Raw genomic sequence first — 26,930 nt, forward strand, 5'->3', positions numbered from 1 at the left:
CTGCAGAAAGGTGGAGAAAGAAGCCAATCACGTCTCCTGTTCTTCTTCTTCTTCTTCATTGTAAAGCAGATAAAGCAGCCATCTTACATCCACTCTCTTGGCTGTAGCATCCACCAACGTCTCCTTCTCGTCTTTATTTCCCTCCGAAGCAGAAAAGGAAGACTTTCTTCTTGGTCGGGAAGATTCAGAGATGGTTATGGACAGTGGGGTCTTCTCATGCTGCTGAGACTCTTCCTGCTCCTCTGCTTTATGGAAGGTCTGCAAGATGACCAAAATATGACAGGAAATATGAAATATCCATAAATGGCAAGCAAACGTGTGCAAGTGTTACCTGCATAGTGACCAGAGTGTGGTACACGCCCTTTTTTTCCATCAGCTGGCTATGAGTCCCCAACTCTACCACCTCGCCGTTCCGTATGCCGGCGATGATGTCAGCGTTTCGGATGGTTGAGAGGCGATGGGCCACGATGATGGTGGTCCGACCCAGTCTGGCCTGCACAGAACACAAAAGGTGGATTTTCAGTAAGGGGGGGTCGTATCAAACGAACGGGTCAAAAGAACTAATTCTTTTTTATGAACGGAATGAACGAGGTCACCGCCCCTAAAATATCCATTCAGTACGATCGGTTGCTAATGCTCTTTTTTGATTGGCTGGAGAGTCAGTTCACCGTTCCTGTCTTATTCTATCGTCACGCCTCGCTCTGCGGGTGGGGTGGGGTTATCTGACTGAAAGACCGAGACCAAGAGATTGACCCGGTCATTTTTTCTGACCGGAAAGACTGAGACCGAGAAACTTCTAATTGCGTAGAAGACCGAGACCAAGAGATTGACCCAGTCAGTCTTTCTGCCTGGAAAGACCGAGACCAAAACCAAGAGATTGACCCGGTCAGTCTTTCTCACTAGAAAAACTGAGAGACTTCTAATAGCGTAGAATACCAAGACCGAGACCAAGAGATTGACCCAGTCATTCTTTCTGACCGGAAAGATTGAGACCGAGACCAAGAGATTGACCCGGTCAGTCTTTCTGACTTGAAAGACCGAGAAACTTCTACTAGTGTAGAAGACCGAGACCAAGAGATTGACCCGGTCATTCTTTCTGACTGGAAAGACAGAGACCAAGAGATTGACCTGGTCAGTCTTTCTGACTTTAAAGACCAAGACCGAGAGACTTCTAATAGTGTAGAAGACCAAAACCGAGAGATTGACCCGGTCATTCTTTCTGACTGGAAAGACTGAGAGACTTCTAATAGCGTACCAGACAAAAACCAAAAGATTGACCCGGTCAGTCTTTCTGACTGGAAAGACCGAGACCAAGAAATTGACGCGGTCAGTCTTTCTGAGTGGAAAGACCGAGACTGAGACAGAGACCGAGAGACCTCTAATAGCGTAGAAGACCGAGACCAAGAGATTGACCCGGTCAGTCTTTCTGAGTGGAAAGACCGAGACCAAGAAATTGACCCGGTCATTCTTTCTGATTGGAAAGACCGAGACCAAGAAATTGACCCGGTCATTCTTTCTGATTGGAAAGACCGAGACCAAGAAATTGACCCGGTCATTCTTTCTGATTGGAAAGACCGATACTGAGAGACTTCTAATAGCGTAGAAGATCGAGACTGAGACCAAGAGATTGACCCGGTCAGTCTTCCTGACTGGAAAGACCGAGACCAAGAGACTTCTAATAGCTTAGAAGCGCTGAAGATTCCTGAGCCTGGTGACATCATCATGCAAATTAGATGGGTGAATTGACTTTTTGGGTCCTACTGATGATTTATCTCATTTGCAGTATGCCTGGAACTGTGTTCCAAGCTCAACCACTAGGTGTCACCAAAAACCAAGCACCACCCTATTTCAACTTTTAACGCAGCACATTTTGAGATGTAAGTCCCACCTGACACAGGGTCAACTATGAAAGAAAGCACCACTTGTAGTCGACTACAGCCATCCTCACCAGGGCTACCTACGATTTAGACACCTACCTGACTAAAGTCTGGACCATGAGGTGCCCCAACATGTGCCTGAATGTACTGTATGTTTGTACCTTGTCCAGTGCCGCCTGTACAATAGTCTCACTCTCAGCATCCAGAGCAGATGTTGCTTCATCCAGCAGAAGGATTTTGGGGTTCCGGACTAGCGCCCGAGCAATTGCAATCCTCTGCTTCTGTCCTCCACTCATCTGAATCCCTCGTTCCCCGACCAGCGTCTCAAACTTCTGCTCAACGATAACAGTGTCATGATTGGAAAGTGGCAGAAAAAAAAAAAAATATGAATAAAGTCATACATCAGGAAGGTTGATGATGAAGTCGTAGGCGTTGGCCTCCTTGGCAGCTTGCTCTATCTCCTGCTGCGTCACGTCAAGTCGGCCGTATCGGATGTTCTCTGCGATGGTGGTGGCAAAAAGGATGGGCTCTTGACTCACCACTCCGATCATCTCTCGCAGGTAGCGGACATTGAGAGAACGGATGTCGTGGTCGTCAATAGATATCTACACAGAAGGATTCAATGAGATAAGCAAAGTATGGATGTACTACTTTATGTTCATTTATGGCTCATAAAAATATTTTTAGAGGTGAGGAGCATATGTGCTTACGGATCCCTCCTGAATGTCGTAGAACCTCTGCAACAGCTGGATGGTGGTGCTTTTTCCACAGCCACTGCTTCCTACTAAAGCAATGGTCTGTCCACTCTTCACGCTCAGGGAAATGTTGTTTAATACCTGCAAATATACCAAGGGTATGCCATCATGGCCAGCAAAGCCTCCTCTGCTGGCCTTCTGGTATTCGTTCCACGTGTTGTAATTATTGTATTTACTCCCAAGAGTCCATTATCTTCATTCCGTAGTTTGTCTCTCAGCTACGTTGATTCCAGTAATGTACACTATGAGTATGTTGTTATACATGAGTATGTTGTTTTGTCAATGTAATCTTCCCAGGGCCTTCAGAATCAGGAGCGCTGGCCCATGCTAATAAACACTATTAGTAATTGCGCTGTTTTTTTTAACCAATTAAATTTCAGATTCACTGAATATGAATTGGCGGTCTAGTGGTTAGCGCGTAGACCTCACAGCTAGGAGACCAGGGTTCAATTCCACCCTCGGTCGGCCATCTCTGTGTGGCGTTTGCATGTTCTCCCCGTGCATGCGTGGGTTTTCCAAAAACATGCTAGGTTAATTAGCGACTCCAAATTGTCCATAGGTATGAATGTGAGTGTGAATGGTTGTTTGTCTATATGTGCCCTGTGATTGGCTGGCGCCCAAAAACCATGATGGATTCCGGAAGCATTGAAGTTGGTTTCCGTTCCACAGCGTCAGTGATGAACTTACTCGGACTTCTGGCCTTGAGGGGTAGTTGAAGTGGACGTTCTTGAACCCAATGTTCCCACTGATGATGCCAGGTTTGAAGCCACTCTCAGAATAGCTGTCGATGCTCGGTTTCTGTCGAGAAAAAGGGCGGTTGGAGTGCTATTTGGACACTGGTGGGTCAAAGAAAATATGATCGAGGATGTACTGAAAAGCAAAAAAGTAAAAAGATTTGCTGGATATTTTTAATTAAATTTTATTTCTTCCATGTGTCCGACCAACCTTACTTCATGAGTAAAGTTCTGCTACAAATGAAAACAATGTCAACGACAATGTCAATTTGATGCTATGTTTTCATACTTACATGAAATAGAAGTGCGTTATTATTCTTGAGTCTATTCTATAATTCTGATGTGTAAAATAAAATGAGAATGTGGTATTCCTTACATTGTCAATGATGCTGTACACCGTATATGCCGCTCCTTGAGCCCGACCAAAGGCCTGGATGTTGGGTGCGGTCTGGCCCAAGGCAAACGCTCCAAGAAGCAAAGAGAATAAAACCTTCACATACAGTAAATCCATTATTATTGTTAGCTCCAAAACCTCTATTTGACATTTAACATATGAACGTCTCTACTCACTGCGAGTACGGTTCCAACCGTGTACTCGTGATTGAGAACGAGCGTACTCCCGTACCAGAAGGCTAGAGCATAAGACAGGTATATCATCAGGAAGGTGAAGCCCATGATGACATTTGCACTTAATGCTGCTTTTATTCCCATTTTCTTGGCGTCCTCCAAGTGCTTATGATACCTGCGAGGCATCGCAAAGACACAACATGAGCAACAAAACCAATAATCACTTTGTTGACACTGTTTTCATACCAGAGAGGTATTCATGTTAAAACATAATACAGTATAAACCACTGGTGTGCAGCATTGGCGTCATTAGGCCTATTTTAGGGGGACTTCAGTCCCCATAAAATGTTGTTAAGCCCCCCTAAATAATTTTATACAAAATTTTTTTACAAAAAAAATCTGACAAATTTCATATAACAGGGCAAAAGCAGGCTAATACTAGCCTACTACTACTAATAATCAGAAGAAGAATAATGATGATAGTAATAATAATAATAATAATAGGCTAGTTAATAAATCAAATGCTCCACCTGATATAAAGAAGAGAATATTCTCGATGGATATACACGAGCGTACAGACCTGTCAATCTCTTTCTTCTGACCACTGAAGGCAAACACGGTCCTGATGGATGAAAGCACCTCCTCCGCTACGGCCCCCGCCTTAGCGTAGGCTGCCTGTTCTTTGGAAGTGAAGGATGTCACCACCTGGGGACGAACGTACGGTTAAATCTAGTAAGATGAGCCACAATTTCTGATTGTATTATATCTTTTATATAAGAATACATTTGTGTTTCTTATTAATTAAATAATTAATTCATTCATTTTTAGGTAAAGGCACTATTTTTGCTCCATAAGTGATGTGACATAATCAGTATTACATTGTTTATGGTGCCTGTTTCCCAAATATGTTAATATGTATAATTAACAGTATGTTAATGCTACATGCTTAGCATCGGTTATCATAAAGGGATCCCGATACCGTTTTAAGGCTGATATCAGGCCGGTAATTATCGGTGACTGATAGTATCGGACATCTCTAATTCAAGGGGACCTATTATATTATCATTTTGGGGCCCTTTGTATGGAGTTGTGCTTTCTAGATCTTCCAGAATCTGCACCTAATCCCAGCTGGATTTCCAAAACGGTCTTTTTGAATCTATTCCACCCACAACTATACACGCTCCGCTGTGATTGGTCCCGCTCAGCTTGTACAGCTAACAGCCTGTAACCGGGAACGCCCATATAAGGAAGCCTGTGAGGTCACAGTGAGCCGGTGTTGGGGGAAAAAAAAACTCTAGAAAAAAACTAGCGTTTAGCGTCATCACTAACTTCTTTCACGGCTCACATCCAAATGCGCAAACGTCATTATCGTAAACATGATAATACAACATTCTAACAACATTTAAAAGCATAATAGGTTCGCTTTAAAAGATTACCTCACTGAAAAGTGCAGCTGTGAGACCCAACAAGGGGCAGGCGGCCAGGAGGACCAGAGTGAGCTTCCATCCTTTACATAAGCCAACCACTAAGGAAACCACGAAGGTGGAAATGGACTGGAGCAACATTCCCACTTTGTCTCCGATACCTTCTTGGATCTTATACACATCCCTGTTCATAAAGGAAAAACAATCAGAAATGAGTTCTATCAAACAAAACATGTTTATAATACACATACTGTAGATTTTGGCTCATATACAATTACAATAAAGATAAATGTGTAAGTATTTTAGGTATGATATTTCCATGTCATTTACGTAATACTAGAACTGACCTGTATAGTACCGTAATTGATAATCTACTTCCTGGTTCATAGAAGATTATTATGGATAAATGTTATGAATGAGCAGTTTGATTAATGGTGATGATGTCGACTTTTCCACCTGACGTCATAGTAATTCAAATAAACAAAGTCCTACACAGCTGAACCCTCCGTTAGCGTCATTAATCCGTTCCAGAAGGTCCGACTCAAACCAAAACATACTCTAACCAAATCAAGTTAATCTTCATATTCTGTTTTGGACACCCAAAAATCTCACATGCAGAAAACATGCATATAAATAATGAATGAAGGGATAAATGAACATTTAGTGTGACTTTTACCTTTTGTTGTGAATTATTTCTAAAAATTCAACAGCGTTTCTCACCTTGGTTATCAAAATGCGGCACGAGAAAAACAAGAGAGTCTTAGTTAGCCAAACCCTGATACTAAACGAATGAAGTTGTGTGATAAAAACACTATGAGTCCGCCTCACTCTGTGTATTAATCAAACAAAATGCACGCCATATTGTACGCAAACAGAGGCAATATCTATATATTGGGTGTAAAGGTCAAAATATGCTAACCGAGGTTCCGCTGTGTTTATGACTTAACCAGGAAGCGTCTACAAAACGGACTTTACACAACACTCACTCTATGAGACGAGTATTGAGCTCTCCCGTGTCGTTCACATCGAACCAGCCAATATCCTGTCGCATCACGCTGTGGAAGAATCGCTTGCGTATGCGGAGGACTTGCCGCCCGGCCGACAGCGTGAAGAAAGCCACCTGCATGTAGGCGGCCACCAGCACGAAGGCCCCCATGACGGAGTAACAGACAGCTAAGCTGGAATGGGGGAAAAAAAAAAAAACGGATGAAATGTGCCTCATTAAGGGAACCTTCTCCATTGACTTCCTGTCCTACGTGGTCATCTCCTCCTGAAAGGTGCCGTTAAGAATCATGAAGGTGGAATCTGAAAACAAAAGAGATAAAGTGTTAGTAAAATTTGTTATCATTTAATGTGATAATGGCTACTCCTGCTGTGGACTCACTGGCGTCACTGGCGTTGTTTTGATGAAGCAAATGTTGTGTAAAGCCGTCCGTCATTTCCCCAAACACGATCGACATTAGAGGCATTATGGATCCATGCGCCACCGACATCAAGGTCCCAAAGACCATGAGGACTACGTCTTTCCAGTCTGCAAACTTGAACTGTGCTCATGTAAAGAGGAGGCCAAACCAATGCGTTAAAAAGCATATATATATATATATATATATATATGAAGAGCTTGCAACCAAAAGGCGCTAAATCCAATTTTCACTAAGTTGCATGTTTTTCATGAGTTTAATGTGTATCCAAATCACATATTTCGGTCTTGAAATCATTTTAAAAAATATGAAAAAAAGTGATATGAAATTTATGCTTTCAACCAAAAGGCGCTATTTCCATTTCAGATTTCAACCAAAAGGAGCTAAATCCCTTTCTTTATTCTTTATTCTGATCGGCCCAAGTTTCCTATCTATTGATAATCTGACCAATCAGAGAGAAGAATACAATTGGCACTGCACATACAGAAAGCCAAAACAGTGCGCATCCTGTTTTGTTGTGTACATTTGTGTACATTAAGTACATGTATGATAGTTACAGTATGTTATGCAATTCAGGAGAACACAAAGTTTTTACAGTATTCTGTAACACGGAAGTTTTTTTTTACGCCATAAAAGGCATGTCATACCTTGACACCTCCAACTTTCATGAGAAACATTATTTTACTTAAAAACATACAATGTAACGAGTTCAAGACTTCAAAGTTATTTCAGCCAAAAGGCGCTAAATCCGAAAAAAAATGTAATTTAAAAAAAATATATAAAATACATGGTGTGTGCAGGATTTTTATAGCATGCATTTTTATGACCTATATTGATAGCTCTTTCATTTGCAATATAGACTTGATGACCAAATAGATTGATATGTGCGTAATTAAAAATCATTGATTTTCTCGAAATCAGTCAAAATGGATTTAGCGCCTTTTGGTTGCAAGCTCTTCATATGTATCGTATAGATATATATATTTCGGAATCGGTATCAGAATCAGTAAAAAAGTAAAAAAGGCCCCCAACGTCGAAAGCTTTAAGTCTCGTCTTAAAAGCCACTTTTATTCTCTGGTTTTTAACTCGGAGTGAGTCGGTATGGTCCTGTGTCTTTTAGTTCTTTGTTTTTATTGTAATTGGTTTTATTTTTTTATACTTTTATTGCTTTGTTTCTTGTTTTTAAATATTTGAATATATTTTATTTCTTAAATGATCTTTTAGTTTTGGATTGTTACTTTTTAATTTTACTAGAAACTCTGTTTATAAAATGCGCTATTTAAATAAAGTGGATTGGATTGGATTGGATAAAACCCTGATCTTTAGGAGATCTTATTATGATATTATTACATTTTTTTTAACCATACAGGCCCTAAGAAATTCTGTCTGGTCAAATGCGCCACCCAGACTGACTAGAATAAATAAACTTTTTTTCCACTGTATACTTGGTCAACGGTATTGGTCTTTTAAAATTTTTTGTTTGATCATAATTTGGCTAAATAAGCATCTCATGATAAAATGTCCACATTACATTTTAATAAAAGGTACACAAAGTTATTGTCATAGTTAAAATGAGACGTTTTTATGTTATGCACTCACCAGTTGGTGACGCTGTGTGTACGTAAATAATGGAGCTTTGTCGCTATATTATAGCTATGGTATCACTGTTGTGTTTTACAGTTCGACTGAGGTCAAGGAAACCCTGACTTCCTTATATGGGCATGCCCAGCAAGAGAAAATATGCTCATCTGTAAATGACACTTCACATGGGACTGTTTTGTAAACACGGGCCAATATGAAGCTGGATTATCGGCCAAACTGTTGAAGTTGGACGCCTTTCCGACGCCAACGTAAATTGCTGTTTACTATCGACTAACTGCAAAATTAGGAATTAGGGTTCGGCAGCTGTATGGAAATCCTCGGGAGCGCTCGGGACTGTGACCAATACAGCGGAGCGGGCTTAGTGGGAGACGCTGCAGGAGAGGCTTATGTATAGAGTATGGAAGATCTAGAAAGCTTTCTGCGCTGGTTATTGTGTGGAGCTCCTCTATAGGAGCATAGGAGGATCCAGGAAACGCCACCTTTGGGACCGTCCACACTGGGAGGAGCCGCAGGCCGTGCCATCGGGGGACCAGCACCCGGGCCCCCCGACTCCGACAGACAGGCGGACCCCCACATTAAAAGGGAGGAACCCCCAGCCGGCCGTGTCGAAGGGACCCAAAGATGCCACCCCCTCAGTTTGACCCGACACAGAGGACCCCCTCTGAGGAAACACTGGAGTTAAAATCTAAAGACTAAAAATAGGACTAAAAAGATAAAAACATAAGAAAAGTTTAAAAATATTAGTTAAAAGCCTGATTAAAAAGCTGTATCTTTATATGATAACCAAGGCAGTATACAAAAACAGGCAAACCAAATACTCTGAAAACCAAGGTTCCATTATATTCCCAATAATGTTGGTAATAACGTGAAGCCGGACCTGGAAGATAAAACTTGCTGTTACATATTAGTGCAAATACGTGTCGCCGTGGTGTTACACAAAGCGACTATCGCGTGTGGCTAATCAATCAATTGGTGTCCAAAAGTACACGGTAAGAAAATGCGCTTATCTTTTCTGTCGGCGATCTGCGTTATCTTTCAGCTGATTACTATGCTTCACTTCAGCAGTTGCTCAGACCAAAGTGTCTCAGATACTCGGAGAAAAATACCCTCATCGGTGGCGCTGCTAGCTACGGGGCCTTTCGGGCAACCGTGGTCAGCCACTCATCAGCGCTCATTAGCTCATCACACCAGGATGTGTGGCCAGATCTAAACATATCCCATGATCCTTTGCAATCTGAGTCAACATTAGTTGATACAGGCCAATTACCATACAGGTAAAATAAAATGACCTTGATTTGGAAATAGGTGTTTACATGTCCAAAATGGCCGTCCCACTCCACTTCATGCTTTCAATTTCACGGCTTCACTCCATCATGGTTTTTCCAAAATATATTGGGGTTTTTTTGTGCTAAAATGTATAATTTTCAAGCATAAAACTTGCTAAATCAACTAAAAATACAAATACAAGGCATTCAGAAGTTGCATTCAAAGTATCCTGCACTGATCACTAGGTGTCAGTCATGTTCGGCGAGACACACAAGCACCAGACTTGAGTTTGAATTACCTCGCAACAGGCACAAGAATCCCTAAAAGAACCTACTTTAAGGGGCGTAACCTTTTGAAAGGATAAAACTCAATTCTGAAGTCTTATTTATGACGTAAATGGCGGGTGGTGGTCAACTACATCTGTAGACACAGACGTCCAGAGGTAGTAAAACTACCACCAAAAACTTCTCATTCGCATCATTTCCTCGTTTACAGCAACACACAAGTCTTATTTATGACGTAAATGGCTGGTGGTGGTCAACTACATCTGTAGACACAGCCGTCCAGAGGTAGTAAAACTACCACCAAAACTTCTCATTCGCATCATTTCCTCGTTTACAGCAACACACAAGTCTTATTTACGACGTAAATGGCGGGTGGTGGTCAACTACATCTGTAGACACAGACGTCCAGAGGTAGTAAAACTACCACCAAAAACTTCTCATTCGCATTCATATACACCAGTGTGGGCAGCACTGGAGGCAAAGTGGAAGTGTTTTTACCCCCCCGGGGACACAACGACAGTTGACTGGGCGGAGGGAGCAAGGATCCGGTTTCTGGTTGACCCGCACCAGCTCCTGAGGCAAAGCCGACCCATGTCTGTTATATTGGCTAATACGAGTGTAAAGTGACTATAGGGTTGTTATTTCATGTCCGGATGACTCTAGTCTTAAGCAGGTTTTCTATGCTTATATAGATAATATATTGATATTAATAAGAGGAATATTGCGTGTAGACTTACCACTTTAATGGGGCCAACCTTGGGTAGCTTGGGGGTTTTTTCTGTCTTCTTTTTACCGTCGTCAGCCTCATTTTTGAGATCACTGTATCAAATATTAAATGATCAATTTATTTATTACTAATTTGATATTTTTGGATGTTTTTTGGTGTAATATAATCTGACCAGACAAGAACTAAACCAGTTTGTTGAAGAGTTCCAGAACATTACCTTAAACAAATATCTTGCTGACCGTTGGTTGCATCGTTTCCTAACTTGTCTGTGTCATCCATCTTGTCGGCCTTAGCGGAGGAAGATGCAGGTCGGAAAACGTTTACGCGTCGCAAGAAAATCTCAGTAATCCTGTCTGGAAAACCAAGCCATAATCAAAAGGATTTGATTGACGGTTGAGCGCCTAATAATAATAATAAAAGCGGAATCATACCCGAGTCCTGCTGTCCTTCCACACCCGATGGTCAGGCTCCAGTGTTTGACGGCGATGGGTCGCCGACACGCAGCCACACCCTCTCTCTCTCCTCCTCCTGCTGCCTCCCCCTGTGGAACACCTGACGCCTTTGAACACATCACGGCAGTAATGAAGGACGCTATTGGTGACATAGAATGCGGTGCGGCGTTCCGGCAGTTACGGGGGTTTGAGCATCGCTCAAAGTGGATGCGGAGGTCACACGGTGGAGGGGAGGATGAGGCGTTTGTGAAAGTGGGGATTATAAAGCCTCCAACCAGTCAGTATGAAGTCTGCAGAAAAAAACAATTGAAATGCTTATTGACTGGTGAAATTATTTTTCATTATTTTGCTTTTAATTAAGGAAAAAAAACTGTTTTTTCGGTATGAAACGCAATTATTTATAAATAGGTAATAATACAGCGTTCATATATACGTGGGAACCCGGGAAGAATAAGCTAAGGCAAAGGTTAAAGTTCAAACAGTCTTTTAATGACAACATTTAGTAACAAAACTACAGTGAAGCGTAAGAACAAAAATACTACAAAAAAAACTACTACTAAAATACTCCAGGCTTACCGAGATGTACTTGCTGGCGAGGTAGTCGATCGGTAGATGAAAATACTCCGACACACGCAGTTGCTTGTGTCTTCCCCCCCCCAGCCCTCAACTCCTGGACGTCTGCAGGAACAGAGAAAAAAAAAAAAAAACAGGAAGTAGCTCAATACCTCGCATATAACAAAAATGTCCAGCATACATGTACCGCTGTTGACATCTTTTCCTTATTTCACTGATCATGTGTTGTCTTGGTGTATCACAAGTTAATATATACACAAGTTAATATATAACCGCTGTCATTAGTAGAATTGCAGATAAGCAATATGGATTATGTTGACATTGCCATGTTGTCATGCCCTGCCCTGCCCTGCCCTGCCTTGCCTGCTCCTCCTTATTGTGTGACCACGTTGACCTCAAAGCTGCTTGAGTCAGCTTGGATATGTGTCAATATGGACACACGCTGTATGTTTGGATAATATTTAGCAGATCAAACAGGAAGTAACCATGCATGTTGTTGTTGTTCCAGTTGTGAGTGTACATGGTGTGTGTTGCATGAAGATGTAGTTTAATACATCAAACATGGCTACTTGTGTCCATACACCAAATCAGTGTCTGCATCAATACGTGGGCATGCTTCCAGGTGGAACGCTGATCTGTTTGGGCCAGGATGCCGCTCTGGTGGTTCACGTTTCATTATTTTCATGAGTATTTTTGAGTTCTAACAATATTTTCAACTTTTTTTGTCACTGCAAACTCAAGCATGTTCCAGCTTGCAGCAACCTTTCACGCAGTGCAGTGAGTGGGATGAAGCCCCCCCTAAAATGTACTTAAGCCCCCCTAAATAATTTGATTTTTTTTATTGATGATATTGATTTGTTTATACATAGATTTAGATATAGATTATTTTTTATAAAATTTTATGTAATAGGGCAAAAGCAGGCTAATAAGCAAGCCAATAAGCAGGCTAATACTAGCCTACTACTAGTAATAATCAGAAGAAGAATAATGATGATAGTAATAATAATAGGCTAATTAACAATGATCTAACAGTGATTATGGGTGGTCAAGTGGTTAGCGTGCAGACCTCACAGCTAAGACATCAGGGTTCAATCCCACCTTCGGCCATCTCTGCGTGGAGTTTGCACGTTCTCCCCCGTGCATGCGTGGGTTTTCTCCGGGTACTCCCACATTCCAAAAACATGCTAGGCTAATTAGCGACTCCAAATTGTCCATAGGTATGAATGTGAGTGTGAATGGTTGTTTGTCTATATGTGCCCTGTGATTGGCTGGCCACCAGTCCAAGGTGTACCCCGCCTCTCTCGCCCTAAGACAGCTGGGATAGGCTCCAGCACCCCCACGACCCTCGTGAGGATGAGCGGTAAAAAAAATGAATGAATGTCATTGACACCAAAAGGTCAACAGGTCAAGCTGAGACAGAGCATACAACAAATAAACTTTTCGAGTTTCAAACTTCATCGAATCAGTGAGTAACATGAGAGGCAAAATAAAAGTGGATAAGAGAGAGAGAGAGCAAAAGGCATAACCGGACATGACAAGGCAGCAGCGGCTCACTGATAAACAGGACGTCAACAGTTAGCCTGGTGCAGGTAGCCATGCGATGGTTACCTTCATGGTTCCCTTCATGGTTCCCTTCATCGCCTTCCTTCAGGACTCAAACGGGGCGGCAGACGTGGTCGACACATCCCGGGTGCCGATGACGCGCCGTAGCTAGCCACAGATGGAAGAACACACTTACGTCAAAAGCAAGCTAGCTAATTGGTGCGGATGCGCCATGGCTGCACGTGATGCCTTCAAGGGGGCGTTGACTGTAGGACTTTTGCGCTTCCTATTTAGACTGTAACGGAGAGTTCATTTAATACCACTAATAACTCGTTTCCCATTTCTCATGTATGTATTCGTGGTCATATGCACCAATTTATGTGCAGTTTGTTTTATTTGTATTTATTTTTGTTGCGTGAACTTTGACATCACGGAGATGTCATTTCCTGTCAATCTGGGTCGCGTGCATGAAGTTGCTGTACATTTTATATGCTGTGCACAGAGAATAAAAGCTCCCCCCTCTGGTTGGTGGGGAGAACTACAGCTACAACAGCCACCAAAGAACACAACGCAGTTTATTGCTAGCCAAACTCAGCATTATTATGATTAGATATGTACGATATAACCACTAACATATTACATATATGAAGTATGGTTATTGACCATCATTCATAATAATTACAGCACATGATGTCACAGAAGTAAACATTTGTGAATGGTCGTGAAAACTAAAAAAAAAGCAGCAGATTTTGAGCTGAACATGTTTCTATTATTGTATTTCCAAATACAAATGTTGACAGGTATGGACTAGTAGTTTTGACATGAGTATAAGATATTTATCAAATCCTATTCTATGTATTGTATCCATATCATATCCTATTACACTCTAATGTTTGCAGAGGCATTTCTAACTTTATCCTATGTTAACATTCCTCCAATGAATCGTCTCCTAAAAGACTTTCAAAAGTGCAAAAACACAGCAAACCATAACAGCCACCAACAAAATCTTGTTCAGGGCCACAAAAAGCCTAAAGCCGGCCCTGCACAAGTATTTAGAAATCTACCGAAAGACAGAACAGCATTTTATGATGTTACTATATACCTTTAGTTTATAATATCATATATAAACACAGTAAAAATTAAATATTAGCTGTGCATAAATATCATTTCAAACATTAAAAAAGTAGGTAGCAGATAATCCCTGACCATTGATTTAAAAAAACACAAACCAGGTAGTCACTAATCTTACATATAATATATAAACAAACGCTGTAAAAAGTAAATATTAGCTGCGCATGGACATAATTTAAACAACCATCAAAACCATTACTCCATGACCCCTGACCTAAAAGACAAAAAACAGGCTAAACAAGGGATTTGACCTAAAAGGCAACTTGTGTGATGCCTTAATGAGATGAGCAAGTCGACAAAAAGCACTCAAGTACATTCAAAGCGTCAACTACTATTTAAGAATAACAAGAATTATCACTGTCGTTCCCTTCCATGGCCCATCTGGGTCGTGACCAGCATGTGATAGATTCCCTTTTTGGCTAACAGCTGTTGATGTGTGCCTTCTTCTGCCACCACGCCGCCCTGAAAGACGGCGATGCGGTCTGCGTTTTGGATGGTGGACAGACGGTGGGCAATGACGATACACGTCCTGCCCTGCCTCGCTTTGTCCAACGCCTCTTGCACCACCTGGAGAGGACAAAGGTCACACAAATGAGACCTAGGAACGCAGAGATCTTCCAGAACGGAAAGAAAAGACCCACCTTCTCGCTCTCGGTGTCGAGTGCAGACGTGGCCTCATCCAGAAGCAACAGTTTGGGGTTACGGAGGATGGCTCGGGCGATGGCTATTCGTTGTTTCTGACCACCTGACAGCTGGGTGCCCTTATCGCCCGCCTGGGTGTCATACTTCTGCTCCAGCAAACACAGAGAGTAACATTAGCCTTTACCAAAATCCTAATAACATCCAGAATCTTCAGTTAGCATTGATCAAGATTAGGACTCACCTTTGGTAGACTTTCAATGAAGCTATGAATGTTGGCGGCCTCAGCAGCCGCCTTAATCTCCTCCATGGTTACAGTGCGACTGTTGTCCCCGTAGGCGATGTTTTCAGCCAAGCTACAGTCAAACAGCACAGGCTCCTGGGACACAATACCTATATGGGATCTCATCGAGTGGACGTTCAGCTCTTTCACGCTCTTGGAATCCAACATCTGGAAAACCAAAGATGACAAAAACAAATATGCAAGGCTAACGCAATTGCGAGCAAAGTCGAAAAGGTAAACAAAAGGTAATTCCCACTAAGTCCGATTACCTGTGTTGGTTTTTTAGCTTACTTGCAGTGTGGTACATTAGTCAAAAAAACGTCAACAATTAGCAAACTAATATTTGTATTTGTCTTCTCACCACGGTCCCATGCATGGTGTCGTAGAACCTCTCCAGAAGTTGTATGGTTGTGCTTTTACCACAGCCGCTGCTTCCCACCAGGGCCAACGTCTCTCCCTTGCACACCTTCAGATTCAGCCCTCGGAGGACGGGTACACCGGGGCGTGACGGGTAGCTAAACTTTACACCCTCAAATTGCACATTACCGTCAAATTGGTCCTGGGATTTCAAGCGGGAGACAGAATTAATTAATTATTAAGTTTTAAGTATGTATTAATTGCTTGCTCTCATGGGAGGATTCTTGCTGCTTACCAGTGGCTGTCCTTCCTCGGAGAGATTATCGATAGCAGGCTCTCTTTTCAGAAGCATCACAATGTGAGCAGCTGATACTTTGGCCTTGGCGTAGTTTGGGGTGAAGGAATTGACCTCTCCGACGGCCATGGCGCCATATATAAGCACCATAACAATTCTGAGAGAAGAAATTCATTTTATTTTGTAAGGACGTATTTTGTCACACAAACATTTGGAATTGTCCATCATAAAGCAGGAGAGAAGAACGTCACTCACAAAAACACGGCCTCCACATCCATTCGCCCTTGGTCAACAAGCCAAGCTCCGAAGCGGAAACATCCTGCATAAGCAAAGCACAGCATTGCTTGGGATACGCAGAAGACGACACCCTGCACATGTGCTTTTTTCTGGGAGTTCCTGCAGAGAAAATGGTCATAAAAAATGCCATTCAATTCATTTTAACCTTTGAAATATTTCCACAAGTTGTAGGATGTCACGTACTTGAATGGAACTTGGAGACTCGTTTGGTACAGGGACTCAAACAACGGCTCTCTGGTCAGAGATGCTACAGTGCGGATATTGTCGGTGGTTTCTGTGAAAATCTGATAAGACACATGATAAAAATATCATGGTTGACACATAATGGGAGTCAAACTGATATTTGCACAATGGCAGCCGGCACAAGTACACAGAGGTGGACTCGCTGGTGTGTTCTGGATCGTTGGTTTCAGCTCGAGGTCACCGACAGATGGTCGGACATTCTCCTACAGCTGAATTCATGCTTCCATTTATCACAGCAGGCCTTCCAGGTCCGGAAGCAGCACAGCAGCCCCAGACCATCACACTACCACCACCATATTTTACCGTTGGTATGATGTTGTTACTTTTACGCCACATGTCATGGAACACACACCTTCCACTTTTGTCTCGTCAGACCACAGGGTATTGAGGCCTGTAGTTCTTTATGATGTTGTTGTGGGGTCTTTCGTGACCTCTGGGAGGCGCTCTTGGGGTCATTGTGGTCGGGCGGTCACTCTTGGGAAGGTTCACCGCTGTTCCGATTTTTGCCATTTCTGAATAATGGCTCTCACTGTGGTTTGCTGGAGTCCCAAAGCTTTAGAAATGGATTTATAGCCTTTTCAGCATTTTGTGTTGCCGAGTATTTAAATGTGTTTGATGATTTGAATAATGTAAGTATGACGAACATAGAAAAAAACAAAGAAATCAGGAAGGGGGGGGGGTTCCAACACTTTTCACACCACTCCTTGCTAAACCAAATGCCCACCTTTCCAGCTATCTCCAACTCCTTCTTGTCCTCTTCGGCGTGCCCAGCTATCAACTCCATCTGCACGGTTCCGGCCACGATCATAATGGGCACTATCACTAGTGCGAGTAGCGTTAGCTCCCAGCCGTACGCAAAGGCAAGAATCATGCAGGTGCCCAAATTACCAACACTTTGAACCACTGCGGCCAAACGTAGTCCCGTAACCTACAACAAAGGGAAACGTGTTCATCAGTGTGGATAAAGAACATTTTATGAGCGCTGGAGAGACGTGCGTTACCCCTTGGACTTGAGCAGCATCTGAGGCGAGCCTTGTTGAGAGAGCGCCAACGCTGTTTTTGGGGTTATCGAACCAGCCGAGATCCTAAATATAGAATACAACTATGAATATAAATACTATATAAATATAAATGGAATGGCCTTTATTGTCATTCCATTCCATTTATGTTTATATAGTAATTGTTAATATTAAGCAGTCCCGTGTAATGTTAGCTAAGTTAATGTTGGCTAAGCTAGGTTTTCCTTTGTATTGTGTAGCTTTCATTTTTCATCCCTGTTGCTAACTAAATGTACATGTAACCAAAATATGTACTATTCTCATTCAAGTTCTGTATTGTGTCACAGTTTCACTAAATCCTATAAAGACTAAAGAAGAAGAAAGACTTCTGTTGGTGTTTGGGAACGGTTTAGCTGGTTGGCTAGCAAGGCTAGCTAGGTTGTCTTGCCAATTGCTTTTCATTTGCGCTCCATTTGCACTACAAGGTGAATTTGGTTCATAGTCCTTATTGACCGCCGGACAGCTTGATATACGACTGACTTAGACTTGTTATTATTATTTTTGTGTATGACTGTATAATGACAAAACCTTCGACATATGTCCACTGGGAAGTAATTCTTACACTTACCTGCCTCATCATGGCCTTAAAAGACGCCAGTCTCAGTTTCATGGTCAGAATCTCTCCTGATTTACCAAAACAGAAACCCTGTAAAAAAAAAACAAACACACTTAAACATGATCGAAATATGAAATTCAAGAGTGGAGAAAGACAGATGTTAGCATTATTATTATTATTCGACTCCTGGTATGGCGACTGACAGCAAGTATTGCTTTCTTGTACCGTTCTGATGGCAAAATTTCAGATCATGAAAGAAGTTTGGGGACGCTTGGTTTCAGAGCGTTTTGTGACATCACAGTGAGCCGGACTCCCTTATATGGATGTGCTTGGTTACACGTCACAGGGCCAGGAAGGCGGGCCATGGGTGGTATAAATTAAAACAGACCGTTTTGGAAAATCCAAGGAAATACAGCTTGAGTAGGTGCAGATTCTGGAAGATCTAGAAAGCTTTCTTTGCGGGTAATCATGTATTAATTGCTATGAGTACACAACTCAATACAAAGGGCGCCAAATGAGCATAAATAGGTCCCGTTTTAGTCCTAACTTGGATGATCACACTACTAATGTACGGGTGTTAATGTTTACCTGTAGAAATGTGGCGAAAAAAGATGCAACTCCAATAACAACAAACATGAGGGAAAGGAATAGAGACCGCTTTCTGATCTCCTCTTGATCAGGACCCAAAAACACCTGAAGTTTGGAAGAGGAGAGTTCATAACTTTGTTCATTGAAAGCAATCTCGCTCGGCTGAAGTTGTAACCTACAACGATGAACTTGGCGAGGATGACGTCAAACATGGGCTGCATGACTCCGTTGAGTACAGCACAGACGACCCCGAATAAAATGTAAGGCCATTCGGGGAGGTTGAAGCGCATCACTTCCAGGAAGGACACGGGCGGGACTTTGTCATCCTGCAGAAAGGTGGAGAAAGAAGCCAATCACGTCTCCTGTTCTTCTTCTTCTTCTTCATTGTAAAGCAGATAAAGCAGCCATCTTACATCCACTCTCTTGGCTGTAGCATCCACCAACGTCTCCTTCTCTTCTTTATTTCCCTCCGAAGCAGAAAAGGAAGACTTTCTTCTTGGTCGGGAAGATTCAGAGATGGTTATGGACAGTGGGGTCTTCTCATGCTGCTGAGACTCTTCCTGCTCCTCTGCTTTATGGAAGGTCTGCAAGATGACCAAAATATGACAGGAAATATGAAATATCCATAAATGGCAAGCAAACGTGTGCAAGTGTTACCTGCATAGTGACCAGAGTGTGGTACACGCCCTTTTTTTCCATCAGCTGGCTATGAGTCCCCAACTCTACCACCTCGCCGTTCCGTATGCCGGCGATGATGTCAGCGTTTCGGATGGTTGAGAGGCGATGGGCCACGATGATGGTGGTCCGACCCAGTCTGGCCTGCACAGAACACAAAAGGTGGATTTTCAGTAAGGGGGGTTTGAAGCTTCAGAGTCATTCATGGGTCAGCTGTAACAACCCCTCCAGCGTGTCCGAGGTCTACCCCAGAGCCTCCTCCTAACTGGGCATGCCTGCAACACCGTGGCGGAGGTCAACGTTCACCAGGAACAGGAGTGACTTGCGAACCAGGCTCCTGCTTCGACTGACTGACACGTAGCAGCGTGGCAACAATCTGGTACTAATGTGGATTCATAGACGTGCCCCTAAATGTACTGTATGTTTGTACCTTGTCCAGTGCCGCCTGTACAATAGTCTCACTCTCAGCATCCAGAGCAGATGTTGCCTCATCCAGCAGAAGGATTTTGGGGTTTCGGACTAGCGCCCGAGCAATTGCAATCCTCTGCTTCTGTCCTCCACTCATCTGAATCCCTCGTTCCCCGACCAGCGTCTCAAACTTCTGCTCAGGGACAAAACAGTCACATGATTGGAAAGTATGTCGGCAAGTTGAAGTAAATATAAAAGTCATACATCAGGAAGGTTGATGATGAAGTCGTAGGCGTTGGCCTCCTTGGCAGCTTGCTCTATCTCCTGCTGCGTCACGTCAAGTCGGCCGTATCGGATGTTCTCTGCGATGGTGGTGGCAAAAAGGATGGGCTCTTGACTCACCACTCCAATCATCTCTCGCAGGTGGCGCACATTGAGAGAACGGATGTCGTGTTCATCAATAAATATCTACAGAGAGAGTGACAGGGGGGATGCCTTTTGATTGTTCTTCAGCTGTGTCCTTGTGTCAGTTTATCGTGAGGAGCATATGTGCTTACGGATCCCTCCTGAATGTCGTAGAACCTCTGCAACAGCTGGATGGTGGTGCTTTTTCCACAGCCACTGCTTCCTACTAAAGCAATGGTCTGTCCACTCTTCACGCTCAGGGACATGTTGTTTAATACCTGCAAATATACCAATGGTATGCGGTTAGGGCCAGCAAAGCCTCATCTGCTGGCCTAAACAATATCAGAAGCACTGAACTACATTCATACTTTAAATATAAGTATATTAGATAGGTGGAAAAGTGGTTAGCATGTTAAAATGTCAGTGATGAACTTACTTTAACTTCTGGCCTTGAGGGGTATTTAAAGTGGATATTCATGAACTCAATATTTCCATTGATGAAGTCAGGCTTGAAGCCTCTCTCCGAATAGCTGTCGATGCCCGGTTTCTGCAAAATAAATAAATATGTTGCATATGTTGCATTTACTTCTCTTAAAGAGCAGGTATAGTGAAGTTTGGACATGGTGGCCCACAGAAAATATGACATAGCACGAGAATAACTTTAAAATAACCAAGAAAAATAATGTTAAAACTACTTTGTCTGTCATTGGACCTGCTTAGAAGCTGTGACGTGCAGCATCGCAAATATTTGTTGCTATTAGTTTTCTAGATCTCTCCAGGCTTCAACACACTCATTGGATACACCCGCATGTGTTTATATCGCCCTAGAACACAATATTCTATGTAATTTCAAAAGATCAGTCAAAATGTTTTAACAAGGATACAAAAACGCTACAGCCAAACGGCGCCAAAAAGAGGTATGGTCAAAGGGTGTGTAGAAGGTGTGAAAGGGTGACTCCTTACATTGTCGATGATGTTGTACACCGTATATGCCGCTCCTTGAGCACGGGCAAAGGACTGGATGTTCGGTGAGGTCTGCCCCAATGCAAACGCTCCAACCAGCAAAGCAAATAAAACCTTAACACACATGCGTTATTGTTAGCTTCCATTTGAGCGCCGTTGTTAAATGACAATGACGTCTCTACTCACTGCGAGTACAGTTCCAACAGTGTACTCGTTACTCAGAACGAGCGTACTCCCGTACCAGAAGGCTAGAGCATAAGACAGGTATATAATCAGGAAGGTGAACCCCATGATAACATTTGAACTTAACACCGCCTTTATTCCCATTTTCTTAGCGTCCTCCAAGTGCTTATGATACCTGTGAGGCATCACAAAGACAAAACAAAGGAAGCGTTTCAATGAAAACCAATCCTGCAGATCTCCATCGTCCCCATTGAAGGCCCAGGTATCAAATGCAGTGTCCGTCACTGATATAAAAATAAATAGTTCTACATTTGCACATTCAACCACGAGCATACAAACCTCTCGATCTCTTTCTTCTGACCGCTGAAGGCAAACACGGTCCTGATGGATGAAAGCACCTCCTCTGCTACTGCCCCCGCTTTAGCATAAGCAGCCTGCTCTTTCGAGGTGAATGATGTCACCACCTAGCGAGAAACGTACCGTTAAAAGGCAGCCCAAATTCTTACACACGGATAATGTGAAGAAATCATTAATTATCACGATAATAATTGACGGCCCTCATGGCTTGAGCTGTGACATCACGTCTGCAGATTGTTTCCGTGTAATCGCCTGTAAAAATCACAAGCGTAAAAAAAGTTTTTGTGCGGCGGGAGGGTGCAGACCCAACTCTGTCTTCATACAGTATGATGTCACAGCTCAACGCCCAGTTTCCTGCAGCGTACACCATTTTGGAACCCGTTTGAGCTAACATTGAACCCTACTAAGACGAGGCATGCTCTTTAGCTGAAGGCTTTATTACCTTACTGAAAAGTGCAGCTGTGAGACCCAAAAAGGGGCAGACGGCCAGGAGGACCAGAGTGAGCTTCCATCCTTTATATAACCCAACCACTAAGGAAACCACAAAGGTGGAAATGGACTGGAGCAACATTCCCACTTTGTCTCCGATACCTTCTTGGATCTTATACACATCCCTGTTCATGTAAAGGAAAAAGAGCAATTAGTTAGTCCTTGCATATAGTAAGTAATACATGGCATGCAATGTAATGATGGGGGAGATAAAACCTGACCAAAAATTGAAATCATGTTTCGGAATTCCAAACGGGATCATAATATATCATAATATCATAATATTTCATGTATGATACGACTATTTTATGGAGGATATTTCTATGACATTCACATAAAACTAGACCTGCACCCACTAGAGTCGAGCTGTTTAGTATTTGGTGGGCTACTTCCTGGTCCCTAGAGGCTGATGATGGACGGATGGGTTATTATGGGATATTGGGTTTTTTTTACAGCAGTAATTATTGTGAGGATAAGCGGCATAGAAAACGGATGGACGGAAGACTTGAGTCTAATCTTTGCTTTGGTAGGTTCCATGTTCATACAGCCTTAGAACACATTATTGTGGGTGCCTTGAAAGATCAGTTAAAACCGTCTAAAATGGCCAGCCAATGGAAGAGTTGTTTTGGAAAATGGATTTGAACGAGTTAACGACACCAGACGCGTGCAATATTGTACGCTAACCCGGGAAAAAAAAGGTGCTAAATCTTTGTGTACGTTTTGGACCAAAACTGAAAAATACGGCATACGCCAACCGAGGTTCCGCTGCGTTTGCGACTGCGTTGCGGACTTTACACAACACTCACTCTGTGAGACGAGTGTTGAGCTCTGCCGTGTCGTTCACATCGAACCAGCCAATATCCTGTCGCATGACGCTGTGGAAGAATCGCTTGCGTATGCGGAGGACTTGCCGTCCGGCCGACAGCGTGAAGAAAGCCACCTGCATGTAGGCGGCCGCCAGCACCAAAGCGCCCAAGATGGAGTAATAGATGGCAAAGCTGGAATGGGAAAAAAAATGGATGAAATGTGCCTCATTATGGGAACCTTCATTGACTTCCTGTCCTACGTGGTCATGTCCTCCTGAAAGGTGTCGTTAAGAATCATGAAGGTGGAATCTGAAAACAGAAGAGATAAAGTGTTAGCAAATTTGTCATAATTTAATCGGATAATCGCTACTCCTGCTGTGGACTCACTGGCGTCACTGGCGTTGATTTGATGCAGCGAGTGATGCGTGAAGCCGTCCGTCATGTCCCCGAACACGACACACGTTAAAGGCATTATGGATCCATGCGCCACCGACATCAAGGTCCCAAAGACTATGAGTACGACATCTTTGCTGTCTGCAAACCTGAACTGTGCTCATGTAAAGAGGAGGCCAAACCAACGTTGAAGAATCTCAGGAAGCAGTTGTGTTTATCGATGTATCTACATAGTAGTATATATATTAGTACATGTGGTAAAATATACTTCACTTGGTCCTCTAATCTGAGTGGGATAACGGCCAAATGCCAATGAATAAGATCACATGAACGCAACATACGAAATAGTCAAATTCATTAGTTCCAACTACCACCACCATATTTTACCTTTTTCTAAAATGAGGCCATTGGGACACACACTTTCCAAAAAGTTCAACTTTTGTCTCATCAGACCAAAAAGGTCTTGGGGATGTTTTCTGGCAAAATGTAGTTCTGTGGGGTCTTTTGTGACCTCTTGGATGTGTCATCGTGCCATTCCTGGGTAGGTTCAGCGCTGTTCCATGTTTTCGACATTTGTGGATAATGGCTCTCGTTGAGGTTTGCTGGGGTCTCAAAGCTTTAGAAATGGTTCTATAACCTTTCCCACACTTATTGGACTCAATTAATCTCACAGGGCCATGTGCCGTCTAATATTTAACTTTTGTTTGATGAATGATATTTGGAGAAGTTAATACTAGGCGTAGGTGACCGTTTCTATGCTGCTATGTGAACACAATATACCGTACAAGGAAGTTCCGGTAATGCTTAAAATGCCAAAGTATGGCACAACAAAACACTAACAATTCCATGCTATCATGAATGTACCTGGACAGAAGACCACAAAATCTTGTTGGAGGTTCTTGGAGGTATTGTACTAACAGTCTTTGGAGACGGCTTAGTTGTGTCCCATTACATGCACTAATGAGCTGTCTCTTTTTATCTGTTTTTATATCTTTACAATGCATGTGACGTGTGCCATTTTCCTTTAAGATTCTGGTAGCGAACATTGTTTTTTTTTATGCCGGACGGCCAGATCAGGTTTTTAATATTCTGTAAATGTACTTGATTCAGGATTGACAATTATGATGCATACTGAAAGTACAATAATTATGATAATTATGAAACTTACCACTTTAATGGGGCCAACTTTGGGTACTGTTGCTGTTTTTTCTTTCTTCTTTTTACCTTCGTCGGCCTCATTTTTGAGATCACTGGAAAAAAAATATACAATCATCAGTGTAATGTCTTTATTGTTCTTAATTTTTAAATGCTCATTTCATTTTTGGACTCATTTCATTATTGTTGTGATGTAATTTCACCGGACAACCCACTTAACTGGTTTGTTGAAGAGTTACAGAATATTACCTTAAGCAAACATCTTCTTGACAATCGGTTGCATCATTTTGAAACTTGTCAGTTTCAGCCATTTGTAGGCCTTATCGGTTTGGGAAACGTCAAAATGACAAAACTTCAGTCGTCCTGTCTGGAAAAAACAAGCCATTTCAAAAAGGAGTATAAGCTGACCACAAAAAAAGAAAAAACGGAATCATACCCGAGTCCTGCTGTCCTTCCACACCCGATGGTCAGGCTCCAGTGTTTGACGGAGATGGGTCGCTCACACACAGCACTCACCCTTGTCCCCTCCCCCTGAGTCTCATGTGGCTTTATCCACTATTGGTGACACGCGGTTACGGAAGTGCGGTGACTTGCTGAAGGTTTATTTGGGAAGGGGGCATCTCATTCTTCGGGAGGAAGTGCACGTGATCAGATGATGAGGGTGGTGGTGATGTTGTTAGAGAAGTGAGGGAATTATACCGCCTTTTCCAGCCTTGGACCAGTCAGCATGAGGTCTGCAGAAAAGCAAATCAAATGCATAATAATGGATGCAATTAATAATATTTAATTTTAAATACAAATACAAACAGTAACATCTCCCTGGTTCCAGGTAAGGAGTAATAAAAGTCTGACTAGAATTTTAACAGCCACATTAAATCAAAAACAGCAGCATCTTTTTGGCAACCAAAGCAAGGGACTCAAGGGAATAGTGTGTAACCTGGATTTGTCTCCAGCAGGCTACACGACTCTAACAGACTTGTCACACAAAAAAAATATTTTTTTTACTTTTTATGGAATTTAATGGAATAATTTTAGAATAATTTAAATTTTTTATGAAGTGATTTTACTCTTGGAATTACCTTCTGCCCTATAAATAAACCTGCCTTGCCTCCCCAGCGTTGATGGACTCGTAGGGCGCCTAGGATGACTAGATACCGCCATTGACTGTAAACCAACCCAAAGAGTCCTGGCTTATTTTGATTATTTTAAAATCTCCCAGACTGTGATGTAAGTCCTGCTGTGGTTTAATTGTAAATTAATATTAACTCAAATTAAATCATTCAATTAAATCATTTTCACAGATGACATGCAACGCAGTAATAAAACACTGTACACAAAAGTCAATGAAACAGTCATAAAGATGTCATTAATCAGACACGACACTATTACTTGGATGGGCGCCCCGGAAGTTGTGATTTCCGACCGTCTTTAAACGTCTCCTCGCTGCAGCCTCCAAGCAGGCGTTTTTGTTTTTGTTTATTGTTTTTGCAATAAAGAAAGAGTTGATCGAGACGTAAACACGCTTGTTATTCGTTCATTCTCCAGCGAGTCTCACCTTTATCGACCAAATTAAGTGATTAATTCGTGTAATTCATTTTTATACATCATATTGCATTACGACATTGGTTACAAAATGACTTTATATTAATTGGTAAAACACCTAGGCCTAAAATATGACTCGATTAACCACCCAAACTACTAGTTTTATTATAAATAAAAATAAAAAAATACGCTGTACCTATACATATACAGGACCTTCTCACACGAAACATGGATAAAAAGCAAACTAAGCCTTTGAATATTATTAAACATTATTTTACAAAACTTTAAAAAGGAGAAACGAAGTATTACCGCAAGTACATGTTTGGCTATCCAGCGTCTGTCCCTCTCCACTTCCTGGTTGGCAGCCACCATAAGGTGAATGAAGAGCATCACTGCTCATGATTTAAGTCGACGTCTGGGTCCTAAAGTCCTCCGGTTTACTGTTGACGTTGATGTGTTTAAAACCCAATTTAAATCGTTTTTTATTCTGATTCTGATTGTGATTCTGATGTGACAGCTGTTCTTTTATTTTAGCCTCTCTTAATTGTGTATATACTGTGGTTTTTAATTTGATTTTGAAGCACTTTGTGGGGTTTTTTGTCTGTAAAAGGTGCTATATGAATACTTTTGACGTACTTGCCTTACCGGTTTACACTAACAGAGTCCAGCGGTAACACACTCCACAAAACTGGATATATACACAGACTCTGCAAAAGAATGACAATGAATGAGCCGGATGAACATTTCCGGCCTTTTGTACTGAGTTGTGGACTCCTAGAGAGCAGCTACACACAATAACCCGAACAGAAAGCTTTCTAGAACTTCTTTTTTTGCGTAGTGTTTACATGCACTTCCTGCTTCTGACTCAAATGGTGTGTTTAAT

At 42.2% G+C, this 26,930-nt stretch overlaps 3 protein-coding genes across 8 annotated transcripts in view; all 3 read right to left on the bottom strand.

Annotated features, from left to right (window-relative positions):
• Positions 1 to 26,930, bottom strand: part of LOC131136601 (ATP-dependent translocase ABCB1-like) — a 50,409-nt gene that overhangs the window by 5,618 nt on the left and 17,861 nt on the right. The window contains exons 1-12 of one of the 6 annotated variants that reach the window (XM_078797841.1): positions 18,851 to 18,887; positions 18,672 to 18,776; positions 18,096 to 18,173; positions 17,471 to 17,554; positions 17,194 to 17,397; positions 16,410 to 16,510; positions 16,185 to 16,325; positions 15,930 to 16,086; positions 15,639 to 15,836; positions 15,239 to 15,445; positions 14,997 to 15,143; positions 13,699 to 14,922 (exon numbers count right to left, since the gene is read on the bottom strand). In XM_078797841.1, coding sequence (XP_078653967.1) covers positions 14,710 to 14,922; positions 14,997 to 15,143; positions 15,239 to 15,445; positions 15,639 to 15,836; positions 15,930 to 16,086; positions 16,185 to 16,325; positions 16,410 to 16,510; positions 17,194 to 17,397; positions 17,471 to 17,554; positions 18,096 to 18,173; positions 18,672 to 18,776; positions 18,851 to 18,883 — 1,668 coding nt within the window. In that variant the 5' untranslated portion in view covers positions 18,884 to 18,887 and the 3' untranslated portion in view covers positions 13,699 to 14,709. Of the gene's footprint in view, positions 1 to 87; positions 231 to 13,698; positions 14,923 to 14,996; positions 15,144 to 15,238; positions 15,446 to 15,638; positions 15,837 to 15,929; positions 16,087 to 16,184; positions 16,326 to 16,409; positions 16,511 to 16,821; positions 16,859 to 16,980; positions 17,023 to 17,193; positions 17,398 to 17,470; positions 17,555 to 18,095; positions 18,174 to 18,671; positions 18,777 to 18,850; positions 18,998 to 19,084; positions 19,256 to 19,328; positions 19,491 to 19,776; positions 19,948 to 20,018; positions 20,223 to 20,311; positions 20,438 to 26,930 lie in introns of those variants that run through there. The other 5 variants (XM_078797839.1, XM_078797843.1, XM_078797838.1 and 2 more) reach the window with 5 other exon arrangements.
• LOC131136600 (ATP-dependent translocase ABCB1-like) lies at positions 28 to 13,474 on the bottom strand. The gene is made up of 19 exons (XM_078797986.1): positions 13,291 to 13,474; positions 11,686 to 11,787; positions 11,291 to 11,399; positions 11,089 to 11,216; positions 10,875 to 11,010; positions 10,668 to 10,749; positions 6,725 to 6,901; positions 6,614 to 6,627; positions 6,344 to 6,535; positions 5,370 to 5,541; positions 4,514 to 4,638; positions 3,937 to 4,108; positions 3,743 to 3,856; positions 3,320 to 3,430; positions 2,588 to 2,713; positions 2,279 to 2,482; positions 2,039 to 2,209; positions 332 to 493; positions 28 to 258 (listed from the first exon to the last, which is right to left on the bottom strand). The coding sequence occupies exons 5-19, from the start codon at positions 10,934 to 10,936 to the stop codon at positions 28 to 30; spliced, it is 2,115 nt and encodes a 704-aa protein (XP_078654112.1). The 5' UTR covers positions 10,937 to 11,010; positions 11,089 to 11,216; positions 11,291 to 11,399; positions 11,686 to 11,787; positions 13,291 to 13,474.
• On the bottom strand, positions 21,123 to 26,547 carry LOC144901936 (ATP-dependent translocase ABCB1-like). The gene is made up of 11 exons (XM_078797848.1): positions 26,357 to 26,547; positions 24,942 to 25,239; positions 24,755 to 24,872; positions 24,519 to 24,600; positions 23,345 to 23,504; positions 23,218 to 23,266; positions 22,958 to 23,149; positions 22,105 to 22,276; positions 21,645 to 21,769; positions 21,309 to 21,370; positions 21,123 to 21,236 (listed from the first exon to the last, which is right to left on the bottom strand). Exons 3-10 carry the CDS (start codon positions 24,814 to 24,816, stop codon positions 21,337 to 21,339), a joined length of 876 nt encoding a protein of 291 aa, XP_078653974.1. The 5' UTR covers positions 24,817 to 24,872; positions 24,942 to 25,239; positions 26,357 to 26,547; the 3' UTR covers positions 21,123 to 21,236; positions 21,309 to 21,336.

Source organism: Doryrhamphus excisus, linkage group LG17 (genome assembly GCF_037039965.1).
Source record: "Doryrhamphus excisus strain RoL-2023G ecotype Guam linkage group LG17, RoL_Dexc_Guam_v1.1, whole genome shotgun sequence".
NCBI lineage: Eukaryota > Metazoa > Chordata > Actinopteri > Syngnathiformes > Syngnathidae > Doryrhamphus > Doryrhamphus excisus.

What these genes read in the sequence shown, in the direction of transcription:
- LOC144901936 (XM_078797848.1), bottom strand. Translation starts at nt 24,816, where the DNA reads ATGGCTGAAACTGACAAGTTTCAAAATGATGCAACCGATTGTCAAGAA. An exon ending in AAGTTGGCCCCATTAAAGTG is followed by an intron (nt 23,505 to 24,518) that starts GTAAGTTTCATA and finishes ACATGAGCACAG; the next exon opens with TTCAGGTTTGCAGACAGCAA. An exon ending in TTTCAGGAGGACATGACCAC is followed by an intron (nt 23,150 to 23,217) that starts GTAGGACAGGAA and finishes TTCCCATTCCAG; the next exon opens with CTTTGCCATCTATTACTCCA.
- LOC131136600 (XM_078797986.1), bottom strand. Translation starts at nt 10,936, where the DNA reads ATGGATGACACAGACAAGTTAGGAAACGATGCAACCAACGGTCAGCAA. An exon ending in CAGCAAGATATTTGTTTAAG is followed by an intron (nt 10,750 to 10,874) that starts GTAATGTTCTGG and finishes TATTTGATACAG; the next exon opens with TGATCTCAAAAATGAGGCTG. An exon ending in ACACTCTGGTCACTATGCAG is followed by an intron (nt 259 to 331) that starts GTAACACTTGCA and finishes GTCATCTTGCAG; the next exon opens with ACCTTCCATAAAGCAGAGGA.